At 41.5% G+C, this 19,641-nt stretch overlaps 1 protein-coding gene across 2 annotated transcripts in view; it reads right to left on the bottom strand.

Annotated features, from left to right (window-relative positions):
• Positions 1–19,641, bottom strand: part of KCNAB1 (potassium channel, voltage gated subfamily A regulatory beta subunit 1) — a 323,567-nt gene that overhangs the window by 21,493 nt on the left and 282,433 nt on the right. For both annotated transcript variants that reach the window (XM_014546234.1, XM_005874427.2), the window contains exons 9-11: positions 6,965–7,050; positions 5,133–5,253; positions 3,959–4,053 (exon numbers count right to left, since the gene is read on the bottom strand). In XM_014546234.1, coding sequence (XP_014401720.1) covers positions 3,959–4,053; positions 5,133–5,253; positions 6,965–7,050 — 302 coding nt within the window. The remainder of the gene's footprint in view (positions 1–3,958; positions 4,054–5,132; positions 5,254–6,964; positions 7,051–19,641) is intronic.

Genomic DNA, 19,641 nt, shown 5'->3' with positions numbered 1-19,641 from the left:
CTCTGTGATGAGTTACACAAGTAAATTTCAGTGTCTTTCCCAGAAGTATTTACAAATTATTGGTAAGTTGAGAAGTGCTTTGTAGCTGGGGTGTCCCCCTCAATGCTTTCCTCAGGGCTATGTTTGTACTGCCTTGAAAATACCCAACAAGGGAGGAGAATGTGAGCTCATCACAGCACCTTATCTTTTTTGCCACCGTCATTGGTCTAACAGGTTGGCACATGACCCAAGCTTCACAAGCCTTTTCTTGACTGAAGCAGATAAAAGAAAAGATCTCTTTTCTCTCGGGTTACATGGCTTTAAGGATGTAAACCTGCAATCACTACTTTCCTGCCCCTGGCCACATGGAGAAGACCCTTGGCACATGACCCAAGCTTCACAAGCCTTTTCTTGACCTAAACTGATAAAAGATCTCTTTTCTCTCGGGTTACATGGCTTTAAGGATGTAAACCTTCAATCACTAGCTTTCCTTCTCCCACATGGAGAAGACCTATTTGCAGTAGAAGAAAATGACACTCCTATGCAGAGAGAAACAGAGAAGACAGAGTCCTGACACTGTGCAAGTCTAGGGATGGAGTCACCCCCGAAGCCGTTTCCCCTCATCCTTCCCACGGAGTGTCTATGTGTTGCCCTTCTTTGATTAAATTAGCTTGAATTTCGTCCTCTTGCTTGCAACCAGAGAATTCTGAGACTCTGTAAGAAGTGTTTAGGGGATAATAAACAAGGAGGAAGATGCATATAACTCAGTTTTATAACGTGAGGACAGGCTTCGCAGAGGTGAAGACAGACAACCAAGCTTTGTCCTTCGAGATGAGGAGAGCTTCCACAGCAGGATAAAAGGAAGGGCATTTCTGGGAGGCAAGAGTCCAGTGCATTTGGGTGGAAAATGAACTAATGGGGCTTGGGGAGGGGCAAGAACAGAAAAATGAGCCCAACTTAGATCCTGAGAGGGTTTCCTTCAATGCTTTTCTGTCGGGTTTGGGTTTTGTCCCATAAGCAATGATTGGAAAATCTTTAAAGGATTTTAAGCAGGATTACCATATGGTCAGATTAATTTTTTAGAAAGATGATTGGTCACAGTGGTGAGTAGTTGAGAAGAGGGGGGAAATCAGAGAATCCAGACAGGTTACTACAGCCAACCAGGTATGAAACAGTCTGGACAAGGGCAGTGCAGGGATGGACCAAAGAAGGTCAAGGTGTGGACTAGAGGAGTGGCTGCCCTTTGGACAAGAGTGAGGGAGGGGAGGAGGCAGCCTGAGAAAAAGCCTTGGTTTCTGACTAAGGTGACCAGATGGCTGGGTGGAGGCCCTGTTAGTCAAGAAGGAAGGGCAGGTTCCAGGGAGTGAGGATAGATTCCACTAGGATTACTGCAGCCTCCCAGAAACCCCCTGGGTAGTACTCCATTCTAAAAGATAGGTATTTTTCATACAGGGTTAATTTATCCCTCAAACACAGTTCAATATTTACAACAGATACAGAATATTAGCATTTTTATTTTATTGGCCAGTGTGAAACACCGTTATTTATTCTATTTGGGGGTGGTGGTGGTGGTGGGGTGTATGTGAAAGTTGCCAAATCATTTATCAATTTGCCTAGCTCTCTATAATTTTTTTTTTACTATTAGCATTCTTATTCACTCCTATGATTGTTCTGAAGCTTTCTTTTTCTTTTTCCTTTTCTTTCTTTAGTCACTCTTCTCAAGTGGCTTTCCTAAGTGCGCATGTATCAGTCCGGAAAACACCCAGACTGATGATTTAAGGAGGCGTCAACAGTCTTCAGAACTAAAAACGTCTGCTTTATGATTGGCTGCCTTTCACCTGTTGAGAGCCCTTAATGTTTATTGTTAAGGATGTTTCAAAGTAGACATTGAGTTGTTTTTATAAAAGGTCAAAAAATAGAAATCTTTTCTGAGTTGCTTTTGGGTTTAGCCACCTTCAAATACATTGTATCTCTCCCGCCCCTCCTTTTTTTCTTCTTTTTTTGTTAGTGTATTTGTGAAAGTTTTTTCAGCTCTCTGTAAGCTCTTCCCAAACAATGATGGAGACTAACCAATCATACAATTCAAATACAGGGTAGCTCCTTCTTCCTTCTTTAAAAAACTGGCTTTGTGGGAGATAAAGCGAGGGGTAGGAGACCTGGGTTCTCATAAAAACTTTCTCTATTAGGAGTGTTTGCTCCTGGATTGGTAGCTAACCTCTTTGTGCTCAGTTTCTACATCTGGCAAAGGTCTCATAAGGATAGTCTGAGAACAAATACCTGACATTCATGTGGAAGTATTCTGAGCTTTGCAGAAAGCCTCTGAAAGAATGCAAGGCAACATGCTTAGCTATAACTAACTAAAAGTCATCTGTATCCATTTATCTTTGTGAGGATAAAAGGAGACGAATAAAAAACTCCTAGCCCAGTGTTTGGCACATAGTAGATGCTCAATAAAACTGCAATTGTCAATGCTTCCCTTCCTTTTTCACTCTCTTCTTGCCTTTTCACTAAAATGCTTTTAGTTTTTCTTTGCTGACTTATTCAGACTTGGCTCAGAGCAATCTTTAATTTACAGAAGCATGACCATATTTTATATTCTAGGATATTTATATTTGTGATAATGCAAAACTAGAAATAGGACAATGTCACCATGCTTATATTGCATTATTTTAGAAAACAAACAAGCTAATAGGTCAACTGTTACTGGCAGAAAGGAAAGAGACAGTCCTTGAGAAGGCTCTGATTAGGGCAGCACAGGGTGGTCCCAGCCACACTGATTAAAGGGGTGGTGGTTTGGGTCTAACTTAAGCTGACCTCCCACTAACTTTGTGCTAATGGAGCAAGAGGCTTTGGCTTGTCTAAATTTTGAAAATGCCTATATTCTCTCTCCCCTGATACTATAGAGTAATTTGTGATTCTAATGTTATTACACATTCTGGTTTTTTTGTGTTGTTTTTTTTTTTAAACAGGCATGTTGTTATTATTAATAAGGAGAGATGTTTGGAGTACTCTCCAATAAATCATTGAGATGTTCTGAACGGAGATAATTTTATGTCAATGATCTTGAATATCTTTACGCTTCAGAAAATAACTTAAGCTGACCTCCCACTAACTTTGTGCTAATGGAGCAAGAGGCTTTGGCTTGTCTAAATTTTGAAAATGCCTATATTCTATCTCCCCTGATACTATAGAGTAATTTGTGATTCTAATGTTATTATACATTCTGGTTTTTTTTTGTGTTTTTTTTTTTTAAAAAACAGGCATGTTGTTATTATTAATAAGGAGATGTTTGGAGTACTCTCCAATAAATCATTGAGATGTTCTGAACGGAGATAATTTTATGTCAATGATCTTGAATATCTTTACGCTTCAGAAAATAATTTAAGCTAAAAGAGTTAGCAACCAGAGTTGACCTCTGAACATCAGCCTTGAGCCCCACTGACAAAGGCTTGGCAATGCTTCTGCTTTCGGAATCCTCCCTCCGGACCCTCCACCCCCACATGGTAAAAAATGCCAACCAATCTCCATCCATACCCATTTACAACCAGTAACTGGCTGAAATTTTGTTCTGTCAAGAAAAGTAAAATTAGATCTTATATAGAAAAGGGATTTTCTTTCATCAGTTTCAAAAGAGGAATGAAATGCCTTTTTAACAAGAATAGATAACGGTAGGGATTTGAGCTCCAGGAGGAGTCCAACCAGGTCATTGGGCATTTCCCCTAACCCCCAGGAGAGGAGAATTTTCTGTGCCGGCCGATTTTGAAGGGCTGACTGATGCTTGGCCAAGGGCAGAGACCTCTGGCAGGCTCTGGGCTCCGGGCTCAGGGGAGCAGGCCGGAGGACACCTCCCCGCCAAGGCCACACTCTGCATGAGCCGGAAGACACAGGCTGCTGCAGATCTGTGCTCACCCACATTTCCCCTCCCTCTCTACATCCCTCTTACTCATCCCCAGACTCTTCTAGAGGTGGAGGGAAATACCTTTAGAGAAGCCCTGGAGCTTTCAGGTACCCCGTTCCCGTATTTCCCCGAGATGATCCCACAGGCCAGTGGAGACCAGGTCATTGCTCCAACTCCTGCAGAAGAAAAACAACTTGAAAAGCTGCTTGTAGGGAACTGGGATCCAAAGTGTGGGGGTGTTTAAGCAGGATTGGTTAGTAGTGGGGAAAAGCCGGACACATTAAAAGAGCTCACACCAACATACATCTTTCTATTACAATGTAGGCATTGACAAATTGCACTTCATTTTTAATAGGCCAATTAAACGTGCACAGTCATAGGGAGTGGACCATATAAACAAGCCTGATACTGTGGTTTATTCATGTCCAAACGTCACACTTCTTTTTACTCAGACACAAACGCTTTTACATGCGCGGAAATTCAGTGCTTTGCTTGTCCACTCAGTGTCACTCTAGATAGTGCCTGGTACGTACCAGACGCACAATTCCTAGTGCATGGTAAACACACAATGAGTGACAGCAACAATAACAATTGTTATTGTTGACTTTTTTTTTTAAATCCTACTTCCCCTACCCAGCATTTTCCTGCTCATGTGAACCTCTGTTTCTTAGGAATAAAGTCATCTCTGGAAACTGTTTATTTAAATAAATAACCCTGAAAATGTGGCTTATTCATGTTTTTCTGATGTCTACCATTTTTGTGTATATGGTGTGTATATATTTCCCCCCTCTCGCTGACATCATTATATCCACCTACACAAACATGTAGTGCCTGGCTTGTGAGCTGTCCTTGAATTCCATGTGTGACTCAGTTCCAGGCACAGAGTGGGAGATAGAGATGTATATATCCATAATCTTTTGGAAAGGCAGTCATAATCCACTCAAGGATGCATGCTCTGGCCACAGCAAGCACCCCAAGAAAAATGAGTTTATTCATGGGTTTCTTCCCTGCATTCTCTATGCATTTTTTGAACACCTACTGAGTATAGTTTATATGCCAGTAACAGTTTGCACTTCTGCTATAGCTACCCTGCAAACTACACAAAGGCACACTTGATTCTTCTACAGTCTCTGGAATGCATAGCTCTTATTATGTTAATAAAGGACATTTAAGAAGCATTTTAATAACTCAACCCCCTAGATCATGGGGCCTACTATTGTTAAAAATAATCAGTAAATTTGATTGTGGAGATTACCTATTTTATGGTAGAGCTCCGGTAGCTGAACCTCCACTTTCTCTCTCTGGAAAAGATGGTACTCAGCTTGTTCACAGACGGGAGGGATCATATTGAACTGTCTTGCTACAGAGTAGGCTTCCTAGGGAGAAATAAGATTGCAACTGGATTTATGCTGATGAGAAATAAGACTGCCCTGTGATTCTATGCATGAGAAATTTTCATTTTAGTAAAATCAATACAAACCAAGAATCATGGAGGATGCCATACAATAGGCCAAGTTATGACCATCAATTTCACTAAGAGCAATACCAAACGCAAGAAATCTTTATTATTCTTCGGGAGGGTTTGGGCTGAGTAAAGCCCAGGGCAAATTAGTCCCAGTGTGAATTATGGACGATAATAAAGAAAATGTAGTTTGACTATTTAGAGTCTAAAGAAATGGAACAGACAGTATCTACAGGTGATCTTTAATTAGCATGTGACAAACAGTATAGTCATTTAATAGAGTTTTTAAAAGAAAACTAGAATATTGTGTTCACATATCTCATTAGCTAAGAAATTCAATTTACTCTCTTGCTGCCAAAGACATGCTAAAACCCGTTTCCTGTTAGAGACTTGCACCCTCCCTGTTGTGTTCTGAGCTGATGAGATCCAGCCCCCACATCCCTCTCTGTAATGAGGGAATTGACCAGAGAATTCTAGTGCCAAAGCGATTGTGAGGAAAGATTGCAAGAGGTCTTGCAGTTTACACATGGTATCTGAGAAACAGTACATGCATACCTCAGAGATATTGCAGGCTTAGTTCCAGACCACTGCAATAAAGTGAATATGGCAATAAGGTGGGCCACACAAATTTTTTGGCTTCCCAGTGCATATAAAAGTTATGGTCATACTATAATGTAGTCCTGCAATTTTTAACCTTTTTCATCTCATGGCACATATAAACTAATTATTAAAATTTTGCTGCACATCAAAAAATATATTTTTTGTCACTCTGACCAAAAAGTAGGTATAATTTTGATTCATTCACACCAGATGGCTATTATTATGTGGGCTATTGTCATTTTTTTTTTAACAATCTAAGGGAAAAGAGGTCAGTGCCCCTGACTAAATAGTCAGGCATTATATATTTTAAACATTCTTGTGGCATACTGGTTGAAAATCACTTCTGTAGTCTACTAAGTGTGCAATAGCCTTATGTCTAAAATAAAAAAATAGATGTACATATCTTAATTAAAAAATACTTTATTGCAAAAAATGCTGACCATCATCTGAGCCTTCAGCTTGCAAGAGGTAACTTTTTTGCCAGTGGAGGGTAACATCAAAGATCGCTGATCATAGATCACCATAACAAATCCTATATAATAAAAGCCAAATATGCAAATCAACCGACCGGTGGAGCGACCAGTGGAATGACCGGTTGCAATGATGCACACTGACCACCAGGGAGCAGATGCTCAACGCAGGAGCTGTCCCCAGCCTGCAGGCCCCAGGCCAGCCAAGGCAGGTGCCAGTGGGGGACCCCCCCCACCCGGATCACCCCGCTGGTAGCTCCACAGATCGGCCCTGATCTAGGGAACCTACCCATGCATGAATTTTGTGCACCGGGCCTCTAGTATAAAAATAATGAAAAAGTTTGAAATTTTGTGAGAATTACCAAAATGTGACACAGAGACAGAAAGTGAGCAAATGCTATTGGAAAACTGGCACCAAGAGACTTGCTCCATGCAGCCTTGCCACAAACCTTCAATTTGTAAAAAATGCAGTATGTGTGAAGAACAATAAAACCAAGTGCAATAATACCTGTAATAAGATGCCCAATGGCCATTTAAAAATAGAAATGAAATTACCATGATCTCCATAGCGCTCCACCTGGAGGTTCCCCAGTACATCGCCATGCCTTGGTTTATCACGTGTGTCATGGCTCGAACAATTTCTGTGGAAGGCCAGAGAGCATTTCATGAGTTCTTCTATTTTTCAAAGTTATATGGTCTTTGGTTGTTTTTTTTCCCCCCCTGCCCAAAGCTTAGAAGTTTAATCCAAGTATTTGTTTGATTAATATATTTGCTTTGACATTGGTGACAACATAATAGTCTATCATGAAATATTGATGATGTGGAGGCTGACGGTACTTTTGGGTAAATTGACTTTCCATTTCCATTTGCAGCCACAACACTAAATGATATTAAAAACATAATGAGCACTTTAAGTTCTTCCTTGACTTTTATTGCTTCATGGTTCCCGGCCTGATGAAAGAACACATGATTCACCTCCTTCAGAACCTGGGTACTTTGCTCACTAAAGTGAGAAGTAAGAGAAAGCGTTTGTTTTGACTTTGTAGAATGTAAGGTCACTGAGGATAGAAGGCCGGCCTCTGTGTGCTGGATTTGCAGAGCTGGGCCTCACACAGGGTGGTGGTATAATAGAGATGACTCAACAGCAACGTATTTAGCAGAAAGATAAACATATTAAATGCTGAGCAAACAGCTGAAGCCGCAGTGGCTCCCAGCCCACAATGGCACTCCTTGTTCTTGACCACTTTGAACCAAACTTTATTCTAAGACACCCGAGTAATGAATTTCCCTGGGGGTGGTGGGGGGGCTGTTTGTAGCCCCACCCAGTTTGCTCATCAGCCTCTCTCAGCCTGACATTACATTTCCTAAACTGGACAATGAATCACTTTGCCGGAGAGGTGGAGCCAAGTTAATCCTCTTGGCACCAGCCCGATGGGATGCAGAACCAGGGAGCATACAGAGCCTCAAGTTCAACTGAGTGAAAAGTCACAATCAAGGTTGGATTTCTTCTGCAAAGCAGGTCAGCCAAACACCCAGGAAGCTACATAAACTGGCATTTTCAAGGGGTGCAGACTTTAGCTTCTCTGTGTCCCACTAATACCTGTGGGTTAAATGTCCTTCAAAAGAATCAAAGTCGAGTTGAGGTGGATGCATTCTTATTTTATTTCTCATAAACAGCACTGTCTAAATTGGTAAGGGACAGGATTTTGAATGAGGCAGAAGGATTAGGGTCTTAGCTTCCTTGCTTGGTTTATGTAAACCATTTTAAATTGCCCTTGGTTGGTGTCTTTCTTTGGAAGATGGGAAAGCTTTTATTCACCATGTCTAACCAACAGAGGTAGAATTTGGCTTATAAGCTAAACTAACTCAGCAACAGAAACTAGGAAGTTTATTCTCCCTTTATAAAGCAAAAGTTATACAACACGTTTTTCTTTTATTATGCAAATGGGATGATAAACATTTCTGAAAGTTGAAGCCATTTTTAAAATTTCTGCCCCAGAAGTATTCAGAGTTTTGACATCACCATCAGCGTACCACTCCATTTCCTTCCCCATCCTGTTTCATTCAGAGCTTAGGAGTTCATTCAATCAACAGTATTTATTAAGTGTCTGCTGAGCTGGGTGCTGGGGATACTGTGGTGAAACACACATATAGGTAAACACTGATGAGGTTCACAGAGAATAAAATGAACCCCAAGACGCTCCCCTGTCTCTAGTCTGTAATCAGTGAGATGAGCACAGAACACTGCTCGGCTTGGCCACATGGCCATCACTGAGACCTTGACTAGAGCAGTTAAGGTGGAGTGGAGGCTGGGAGTACCTTTATTCACTTATTTAACACACAGGATTAAAAGCCTAATAGCTGCCAGGTACTGTGCCAATTGCTGGATTCATCTATGTGTAAAACATACAAACCTCCTGTACTCAGGGGAAGATGGAGATGTAAACAAGTAAGTAATTACAAAATTTGAAGTGGTATGAAGTAAACAAATAGCAGGCGGATATAGAGAATGAGAGGAAAGACCTATTTGGTTAGGCAAGGATGGTCTTCCTGAGGAGTAATGTGTAGGCTTGAAAAACAAAAAGGAGCCAGCTTTGGTAAGAACAGGGGAAGCACAACCTCCAGGCAAATGGAACAGCATGTGCAAAGGCCCCGAGGCACAACTTAGTGAGTTCCAGCCACCAGAAGGAAGCCATTACGGCAGGATCTAGTAAGGAAAGAGGACAGAGATAAAAGATGAAGTTGGCAGAGGGAAAACCATGTTATTTGTATGTTATTCAAAGTTTAATGGGAAATCATTAACATTTTTTAGTAAGGGAATAACAGGATGTGTTTCTGTTTCATAATGCTATCTCTGACTGCATGGAGAATCCCAGGGGGAGGATTGCAGGAAGCAGGAAGATCTTGAGGAAGGTATTGCAATATTCCAGACAGGAGGCGAGGATGGCTTGGAATAGGGTGGTGGAATAGAGAAATGGATGGATTCAAATATACTGTAGAGGAAGAATCCATAAGACCTGCAGATGGACTGAATGCGGCAGGTAAGGGAAAGGTAGGAATCAAGGCAATGTCACAGGTATCTGGCCACTTAGAGTGAAGGAGACTGAGGGAGGAACAGGTTTTTTTTGGGGGGGGGGGCGGGGGAATCAATGGTTCCTCATTGGACATGCAAAAAAGTGGAAATGCCTGTAACATATTACCAGGAGAGATGTCGTATAGAGATAATTGAATGAATGACACAGTAAGCAATGTGGGCTGGAGGTGATATGTTTATTAGTTACCTGTCTATTACTCATACTTAGATTCATGGAAGTAGGTGAGACTATGTAAGGGGAATCTGCAGAGGGAAGAGAGAAGACGTTTTAAGAGCCAGCCCAGAGGTTGGAGATAGGGTACTGTGGTGTCAGGGTCATCAGCAACCAGAGGGGCAGGAAGAAAGCCAGAGGGGGAACTGTTTCAGAGTCAAGAGCAGGGAATGCTCCGAGAAGGAGCTGTGCCAATACACTGGAACACCGTGAGCATTTAAGTCAAAAGGGCCCCTAACAGTGTCCATTGGATTTGGCCACATGACAGGGAGGTCATTGTGGAGCATGAGAAGAGCAGCTTCATTGTCGGTGGTGTGATAAGACCAAGGCCAAGCTGCAGCCGATGGAAGAATGGGCGTGGGAAAGGGAAGACTTGAGAGGCAACTTGGGTAGGCTGAGTTTGGAAGTGAATGGAACAAAGAGGGCAGTAGCTGAAAGGGGCCTTGGGGTCAAAGGAGAGTTTTATTTTTATTTAAAAATATTTTTATTGATTTCAGAAAGGAAGGGAGAAGGAGAGAGATAGAAACATCAATGATGAGAGAGAATCATTGATTGGCTGCCTCCTGCTCGCCCCCTACCAGGGGATCAAACCTGCAACCAGGGCATGTGCCCTGACCAGGAATTGAACTGTGACCTCATGGCCATAGGTTCATGCTCAACTACTGAGTCACGCCGGCCAGATGAAAGTTTTATTTTAAAGATGGAAGATATAAGAGTAAACTTGTATGATGTTGGAAGTGATCTAGAAAGAGGCGTTACTGATGATATGGGATGGGGATTGGGGGAAAAAGAAGGGAGAGGCAGACTTGTTAAAGTGAGATGGAGCAGGGCAACATGGGGGGGGGGGGGGGGAAGAGAAGGGCATGTCTATCAACACAGTGGGACCCAGGAGGTTTGTAGAACTCGTCATGGGAGACATGGGAGCTCCTGTTTGATGAATTCTATTCACATTGAACTATTAGTCAAGTGAAAATGAGGTGGGTGTGAGAAGTGAGGGAAGGAGAGAACAAATAGTTCTGAGTGTGGAAAAGCCTATGAAGACGCTCCAGTGTCCCAGCACTAAAGTTGCTGGTGATTTCTCTCCCCTGATTTGTTTGGCCTCTGACCCCACAGACACAAGGTTGGTGGAAGACTGAAAGGAGAACTCCAGGAGTGCTTTTTTCTTTGTCAGAAGCAAAATCGTTATCTTTGAGAACAGTCTATAATGGAACTAGTATTGCAAGATGTGTAGTTGAGTTTGACTTATCACTGTATTACAATTTGAAAAAGAGCCAAAGGACAACGAAAATTGTAAAAATGGACCACGTGAACTGAGCTAGCTTTCTCTTTTCTTCTCATTTTGCCTTTATTGGATGAAGGCACTTCTCACCAAGTTCGGGGGAAAAGGATGTCTTTAGAAACACATGGTCTGACAATAATATCACAAATTGCTCCTGTAATTGTCCCTACAAATTATTTAACAATAAAATGTATAGAAAGAGAGAAGGGCCAGGGCTCTACTTTTCCGGTTAATTGTATTTGTAGTAAAAGCTTAACCAGGGGATCTTATTCTGGAGGAGGCTGCAGGGAGAAATTATGGGAGAACCGAGAGGCCGCAGGTGAAGATTCATGTTGCTAGAAAATAAAATTTAATTTAACATACATTAAAATTTCTTTTTAATGTCAGAGAAAAATCCCCCAAGTGTTGCGATAATAGAATATCGCCATACTGATGGCTGAGGTGGGTTTTTACGTTCTTCGACTACTTAAGGACACTAGAGGGCAGCATTGTTAAGAAAAAAAATAATAGAGTCTGCTGTTTTACTTGTGTATCATGGAAATGCTTTTTAAAAGCATCTGGTCAGAGCATGGATTCTGAGCGGGGAGAAAGACATTAGGAAGATCATTTAGTGCATTGCATTCACCTGCTTCTTGCAAAGAACACACAGACAGACTGACTCAATCTGGCAACCCAGGACTGAATGTGACTACTTTGCTCTTCCAGGAAGCCTTAGCTCCGTGGTTCTCAACCCTGACTGCCCTATCTGGGCTCAGAATGACACTATCCGGGCTCCACCGAAGTCCTATTATATCAGATCTCTGGGTGAGGCCTGGCATCAACACTTTAAAAAGCCCTCCCTGAGGATCCTGGTGTGCAGGCTGGGCTTGGGACCCTCTGCGGGTCTGCACCAATGCTCCCAAAGTGTGGCAGCATCGGCAGCCCCTGGGAGCTTGTTAGAGAGGCGATTCCTAGGGTCTTACCCCAGACCTACGGAATTACAAAATCTGGGGGTGGGTAGGGCCTAGCAGTCGGTGTTTTAACCGGCCCTCCAAGCAGTTCTGGTGCAGAACAAAGTTTGAGAACCGCTGCTTCATACCGTTCCCAAGTAGTATTTCAGTGGCTGTAGACTTCCTCCCACATTTCCTTTCAGCTTTCATGTAATCTGAATGGGTCATGCTAGAATTTAAGCTTTAGTTTAGTTATTTGCTTTAGGTAGATATGTAAACAGATAGTCACCGTGACATGCATTCATTCTCTCTCTCTCTCTAGCTCTCGCGCCCACACACACACACACACACACACACACACACTTTGATATGAATCAGGATCACCTGAGAAATTTGATGAACATGCAGAGGTGCGTGTCCTACCCCACTTCAATGAGCCTGGGCCTTTGTAATATTTTCATCAGCTCTCAAATCTCAAAGTTTGAGAAATACTGTCTAAACTACTGAAAAACTCTGTTAAATCTTCCCTGTGTGCTTCTTTCCAAGTTGAAACCATTGTTAACTGTTCTTTAACCCACAGCCACAGGCAGCTCTTACTCCCTGAACCCAGCACACACTGGCCTGCTGTAAATGCCACCAGTCCATTTTGCTTCCCCGAGGATTCCGTTTCCCATCTGTAAGGTGAGGATGCTATTAATCCTGTGGAATCCTTTCCAAGCTTCATAGGAGATAATGTGTGTAGACCAGTTTGTGAATCTAAAAGAGTAACACAAACTGGGTAACAAGAAGCAGGATGTGGCCCTGATCGTTTCTTCTCCAATAGGCTCCGATTCTAACATTTTAGTTACAGAAAAATAATGTTGACATTCTTCTGTCAGTAATGTAGGTCATTCATATTTTAAAATGTGTATTTTATGCTAACGGCCCTAATATAACTATTTATTTTGAGTGAAAAAAATTTGTTGATAAACATATTTTTAAATGGCTTTCATACAAAAATATGTTGCTTTCATTAACCCTTTGTTCATGGGAAATGTTCCCTAGAACTTTGAAAGTTGTCAGCAAATAGATATACTGCGTGAACAATAAACCATAAGGACTGAAGATACAAATATGCAGAAGTTAATGTTTTGATCAAATAAAACGTACTCAAGTTCATCTGGCCAAAGGGACACAACATAATAAAAACAAAAGAAACCTCAGATATTCCAGTGCAGTTTCCTCTCACTTGAGAAGAGGAAGTAGAGGCTAGGAGTTCATTGTTTTAAGGTACAAAGCTTGAATCTTACAAATATTTCAAATACGCCTACAAAGTGCCGAGAGTGAATACACAAAATAATAATTGTACTAGATAGTGGAATTATGTGATTTTGCTCTGTATTTTCCACGTTTCTGTAAATGTGTGTTATCATACTTTTACAATCTAAAGAAGAAAAAAGGTTCCCTAACAAGCAAAGGCACCACTTTCAAGCACTAACATGCCATAGGTTAATTCATACATATTAGGTTTAACTAAATGAAATTGCCATCTTTAGTGATCAAAGGTGGTTGCCTATTGGCAGTGTCCTGCCTGTGGTTCAATCTCCCTGCTCTCAGATCCTTTCTTTTCTGAGAGGAGAGGAGGTGGTGGCAGCTGGGGCCCTGGGAAAACGCAGAGACTTGGTTTCATCAGAGGAGCTGTTGTAAACACTAAGAAAAACCAGGTCTAGACCCGGGCACAATTTTTACTCCAAACCAGCTGTTTGTTTTTATTTATCTACCTCGACTTGTTTCTGTACTTACTTAACTTCAGAAGCTTGTGGTGGTGCTGGTTTACGACCGTGCCTCTCGGTGGCTTAGAGGTTCCTTCTCGGTTCTGTATCAGTCTGAATCCTCCTTCGGTGCTCAGCTGAGGGTCTGGAGAGAGAGGACTACCCTTCCTCACAGGAAGGGAAACCCAGACCCATAAGTGAAGCGGCGCCATGCTTAGCCTTAAGGCTTGCTGACTGGCTGAGGAAAGCCTGGCTCCGTGTGTCCTGCAGGGCACACACCAGGACTGAGGAGACCACTCCGTCCTGTCATTGTCACTAACTTGGGCACATTGTCAACCTTCCTGGGTCTCAGTTTTTTCCAAAACAAATGAGCAGATTGATATTAATTGAGTACATAAGCAATCTTTATAACTGTTTAGATGGGTTATAGTTTAATCCCCATTTTACTGATGAAGAAGCCGAGGCTCAGGAAGGTAGTCATTTGGGCAAGTTCTCAGGAGATAGCCTATACGGCCACTTCTAGCTCTACAGTTTGGCGATTGTCACCTTGAGGGCTTTGTGCATAGTACACTGTGGGAGAAGGTGGGATGGGGACAGAAAAGTAACATTGATTCCACTGTGTATTTGTGAATGTGTGATGCCTTGTGCGTGGTTATACCCATCCCTTTGCATTTAATATGCTGCTGACTATAGTTCATGATGTGTTTGAATGACAAGCAATGTGAGCTATCTTTTTGCTTCCTGGAAGAAAGACTTCAAATCTGATGGCCCTTTGAAAAAGAGCGCTTTAAGAGGGCTTGTGTCTGCGTCTGACCTGTTGAAGCTTAGAGAAGGAGTGATCTTCACAAGAGATGCCTTTACAAGATCAGGATGTCAGCCAAGATGATTCTGGATCAGAACAGCCCAGGTTCAAGAGACTAGAAAGGGTTACATGTGGAGCTTTATGTCTCCAAGGACAAAGCACTGTCCTCACCCTGCAGCTCCCCCGAGAGAACCCTCCCCAAAGGGCACAGAGCCCTCTACCTCTGCTCTGCTACACACGGGTTTTCCCCGACCCTCGACAGTTTGAGCTGAGCCTTTGATATTGTTCAGATGGGACACTTTTAGTCTCACTTTTACCCAAAGTTCAAAGGCCCTGAACAAAATCAGTAGTTGGTAAGTACCCATAAGTTTCAAAGTGAGGTTAGATCATCGACGTAGGACTGGTAAAAAAGGTTTGACCATCTTTAGTCCAACCCTTGTCTTGAAAGAATAAATGGGTGAAAGTTAAGGTTGAGAGACAATTTAATTGAACTTGTTTGAGTTTGTGGCATATCCCTACCTCCCCCTGTCATGCCTCCCATCCCCTCCATCTTTTACCTTATCTCAAACTGAATAAAACTCCAGAAAATTCCATTTGCAGAACATGCAAATAAGAACAGTTCCCCAGAGTAAGAGCCTGAACTTGCTGTGACTTCTGCACAGACAGGCACAGGCTGTCCTGGGGACTCTGCTCAATCCTTGTTTCTTCCTCCACCAGAGAGGTACCTTTAATCCTAGCAAGAGAGCAACTGTCCATTACACATTTAGATAAGAATGGCCAAGCGACTTGCCTGAGGCAATGACACAGTTTTCTTATCTTTCAATACCATTCTGTCTTTATTATTTCTTTGTAATCTTCTTATCTCTACCCAGTCTTTCCAGCAGCTCACCTAGACCAACTATTGCCTGCTGACACTCCAAGAAATAATTATTTCGAATATGTACCATAAAATCGCACCTCATCCTCCAACATAATCTAAACATGCTCCCCACTATTTCTTATTAAAACCTGGTGATTCCATAATATCAGTTTGCAATTGCTATGTTTGGTTAATACTAAATGGTAGCAATTAAATTACTTAATCAGACCATTTCTGTCCCGATTAAAAGGAGGTAGCATTCAAGGTGAATATAGAGTAAAGTGCTATTCTTCCATATACCAAATTCTTTAAGATTTATGAACAGTGGAATTAATTCTAATTCATTTAGAGACATTCAAAATGAGAATAAGTAAACCCCATTGCCTTAAATTTTGTCTGAAGCAAGGCAACAAATGGACAAATATAAATAAATAAACAAATCTAAGTGAACTAAAATTCCAGGGTTGTGCACATTTCCTAGATACCTGACTTACGTCGTCATCTGTGAAGCCTAAAGTTGTATCATTGGTGGATTGTAGGAGTCTATGTTAGTGTCCTGGGGTTTCCTTTGACAATGTCACTGGTCAATTGTTTAAAGTTCAAACATGGGTCTTCTCCAGATATGGGCTATCTCTCTGACATAAATGAAAAAATTAATATTTGGAAAAGGATTCTCTTTCCTTCTCAAGTTTTTGAAGTTTTGCTCCTGTCAATTAAGCCACAAATTTCATTGTAGAATATGGCTGTTTTCATTTGTTTGGGCTGCTATCACAAAAATACCGTAGGTGACTTAAACAGCAAACATTAATGTCTCCCAGTTTGGAGGCTGGGAAATTTAAGATCAAGGTGCTGGCAGATTCAGGGTCTGGTGAGAGCCCTCTTCCTAGTTCGTAGACAGCTTCTCATTGTGTCCTCAAATGGTGCAAGGGGCGAGGGAGCTCTCTGGGGTCTCTTTTATAAGCACATTAATGTCATTCATGAGGGCCCTACCCTCATGCCCTCAGCACTTACCAAAGGCCTCACCTCCTAATAGCATCACACTGGGGATTAGGTTTCAACATGGGAATTTTTGGGGTGGGGGTGGGGCACAAACATTCAGTCTATAGCAGTGACCTAGAAAATTCTCAAAGCAGGTGATAACAATTGTCGATCTTTGCCATAGATAACATTCCCATGAACACCTGATTTTCAATAACCTAACATTTCTTAGTGAATGTTTCAGAATGAGTAATCTACAGAATGTATGCAGAAATAAATGAGAAAATTCACCTGCTGTGTAGGTTTATTTGATAGAACAAATTTATCGATGAAACAATTATGGTGGAAGGTATTCTGGTATATGGCAATAAAACCTATCAGTAACACATAGAAAGATGTGATATTAGTTATAAAGATCCTTCATTTAGTCATAATATATAAAAAATCGAAAGATGACATCTTTGAGATTAGCTTTTTATTTTGTGATTCTCTTGCGATTTGGGCTGCTGTTTTTCTTAGAAATGAGGATGTCTCAAACTTCTTGACATATCAGTGGTGTTCTGGATTTGTTTAATGGAATAAGTTATTGAAAACTCAATTGAAAGTCCTTAAATTATAAAAGAGATTTATTGGCAGAGATCATAATATGTGCTTCAGAGTTGGTTATTCCAAGTCACTGAGGACCACCTTTTTCCTGGCTCTGCTGTGCTCTGCTATCCAGGCTGGATTCCTTGTGGCATCAGGGTGGCTGGCAGTAGCATCTGTGGCCACCTGCTTCCTTGTCCATCTCTGTCCAGGGCTGTGTGCCTCAGCAATCCAAGACTCCTGACATTCACTCTGATTGGGCTGTTTTGGTCACATGAACCAGTGACTCTGAGCTGACTGGCTTAACACAACCCAGAACTCACCTTGAAACTGAGGTCCATCAAGGGGAGAGGGGAGTGGCCTTCCTCTGGGCCAGTTGGCAGTTTGGGGGAAGCATAGTAACTTACATGAAAATCTGGGTACCTGAGAGGGAGGGGTGACTTCTGGGTTGACAGCCAACAATTTCCTCTGTGCTCAGACTGGGTCTGGTTGGGCACACCCACAACAGAGGCACAGGGAGAGAGCTAACTCTATGAGTGTCTACTATGTGCTGGGAGTTTTATCAACATGATTGCATTTAAGCTTTACTACAGAAAAATGAGGTGCTATTATTATATTTTCATTTTACATTTTAAGAGATTGAGGCTCAGAGAAATTAAAAACTTGATGAAACCAGGTTTTCACTCCTCCTCTAAAACCAGCCTCACCCACCAATGCCCATGCTCAAACAAAATGAAACAGATCTTTTCCCATTTCTTTTCATCTGTATCTATGCATTTCAAGACCACATGTAAAGGTTTAAAATATCTCTATCAAGTGAGGAAGTAAACCTTTGGGCATGTCAAAAGGAAATGTATTATGCAAAACACTCATTAAGAAATGGTTTTCCAAATGTTCATTGAGATACTAAAAATTTAATTTAACCAAACCCCACAAGTTCTATGTGGCACCTAATATTTCTATATTCATTATTAATGGGACAATTATTTTTATACTTGGAAACATCTGTCATTGCGTTGCAGATATCTGACTCAAGCCTCACATTTCTGATTTTCTCAATTGTGTGAAGGTCACCATCATTGGTTAGACAGGCGGATGCAGAATCTTGATTTGTAACTTCTTATTCTATTATCCTGTCTGCAGCTTTTAATATTTATATAACTGTCTGTGTATCAGTTGCTTGGGACAGGCTTTTAACTTTATTTTAAAAGAAACTCTATCTTGTGGATGAAAGATTAAAGAGGCAACCTGGCAGAGGATTGATACAAGGGGAAAATATTTATCCTAATGAGATTTTTCTATTGGCAAATCTAACTTCATGCTGTAACAGGAAGCAATTGATATTGCTTCTTGCAAAGTGTAGAGCTGGCCTTGTTGTGGCAGACGTCTGGAAGGAGACACTATCCTCATCTTAATGATATCAAAAACTCTACCCTTCCGCAGATATGGCTTCCTGGCAGCCCCAGAACCATCCGGCTCTGCAGAGCTTATCTATATTTGGGAGGAACCTGGTAACTAACCAAAAGGCATTTTCAAAACTTGACATGGTGGAATGGATGCTGTTTAGCAGTGAACTGCCTGGTAAAGAGGAACTACAATGAGGCACCTGTTGCTCTGTACATTAATATGTAAGGCAGGCCCAGGAGTGGCTGAGCAACAGTCATGGAAAGAGCCATTGTGGAGGAGGCTGGCCCGTCCAGGTTAACCCTGGGATGCTCAGCATTCTTTTCCTCGTATCTAGTTTCCACTTCACGCTTGTATGCGTGTTTGTATCTGGAACCCTTGATCACTTTCTTTGGGGCTTTCTTTCCCATTTCTGAGGTTCTCCTCCATCCCTCACCCAAAGATGTCTGTTTTCCCTTATTTTTTCCATTAGAATCTTCTGCTAAGGGAGGACTTAGCAAGTTTTTTTTCTTTTTAATATAAGATAGTGTTCCTTTTTCTAAAAAAAAATTTTTTTTTTTATTGATTTCGAGGAAGGGTCCTCCATCCCTCACCCAAAGATGTCTGTTTTCCCTTATTTTTTCCATTAGAATCTTCTGCTAAGGGAGGACTTAGCAAGTTTTTTTTCTTTTTAATATAAGATAGTGTTCCTTTTTCTAAAAAAAAATTTTTTTTTTTATTGATTTCAGCGAGGAAGGGAAAGGGAGAGAGAGATAGAAACATATCAATAATGAAAGAGAATCCCTGATTGGCTGCCTCCTGCAAGCCCCCTACTGGGGACCCAGGCATGAGCCCTGACCAGAATAGAACCATGACCTTCTGGTTCATAGGTCGATGCTCAACCACTGAGCCACACCAGCTGAGCAAAGATAGTGTTTCTTAATTATGTCTACCACATGATCCACTACAGCGCCACAAAAGAAAATGTTATTAGGCCACTTTGACTTTGCATAAAAATTTATGCAAATTTTGGCTCTATACCATAATAAAGCATTGACTTTTAAACAATAATAGTATTTTCCTTGACAAATCTTTGAGTAAAACTGACCTGGAAGGAAAATGCCTCATGTTTACTCTGTGGCTTGTCCAACTTTCTTCACCCTCCCACGGCCGCCTTTTCCACACACAATACACTTCCCTGTGTTTCCGGAGAAACTCATGCTCAGTTGTGAGCAACCAGAAGGGCTGAGTGACTAAAGGGATGTAATGAATAGTCCCTCTCTTGGACTGGTCTTAAATTACACACAGAACCCTAGTTTGACCTCATCCTTTATGTCCTGAACTTTTGTATATTTTCATGC

The sequence above is a fragment of the Myotis brandtii genome, unplaced genomic scaffold (genome assembly GCF_000412655.1).
Source record: "Myotis brandtii unplaced genomic scaffold, ASM41265v1 scaffold436, whole genome shotgun sequence".
In the NCBI taxonomy this organism is placed as follows: Eukaryota; Metazoa; Chordata; class Mammalia; order Chiroptera; family Vespertilionidae; genus Myotis; species Myotis brandtii.
Note: the sequence above shows the minus strand (reverse complement) of the source record. Positions and strands in the feature narration are given on the sequence as shown.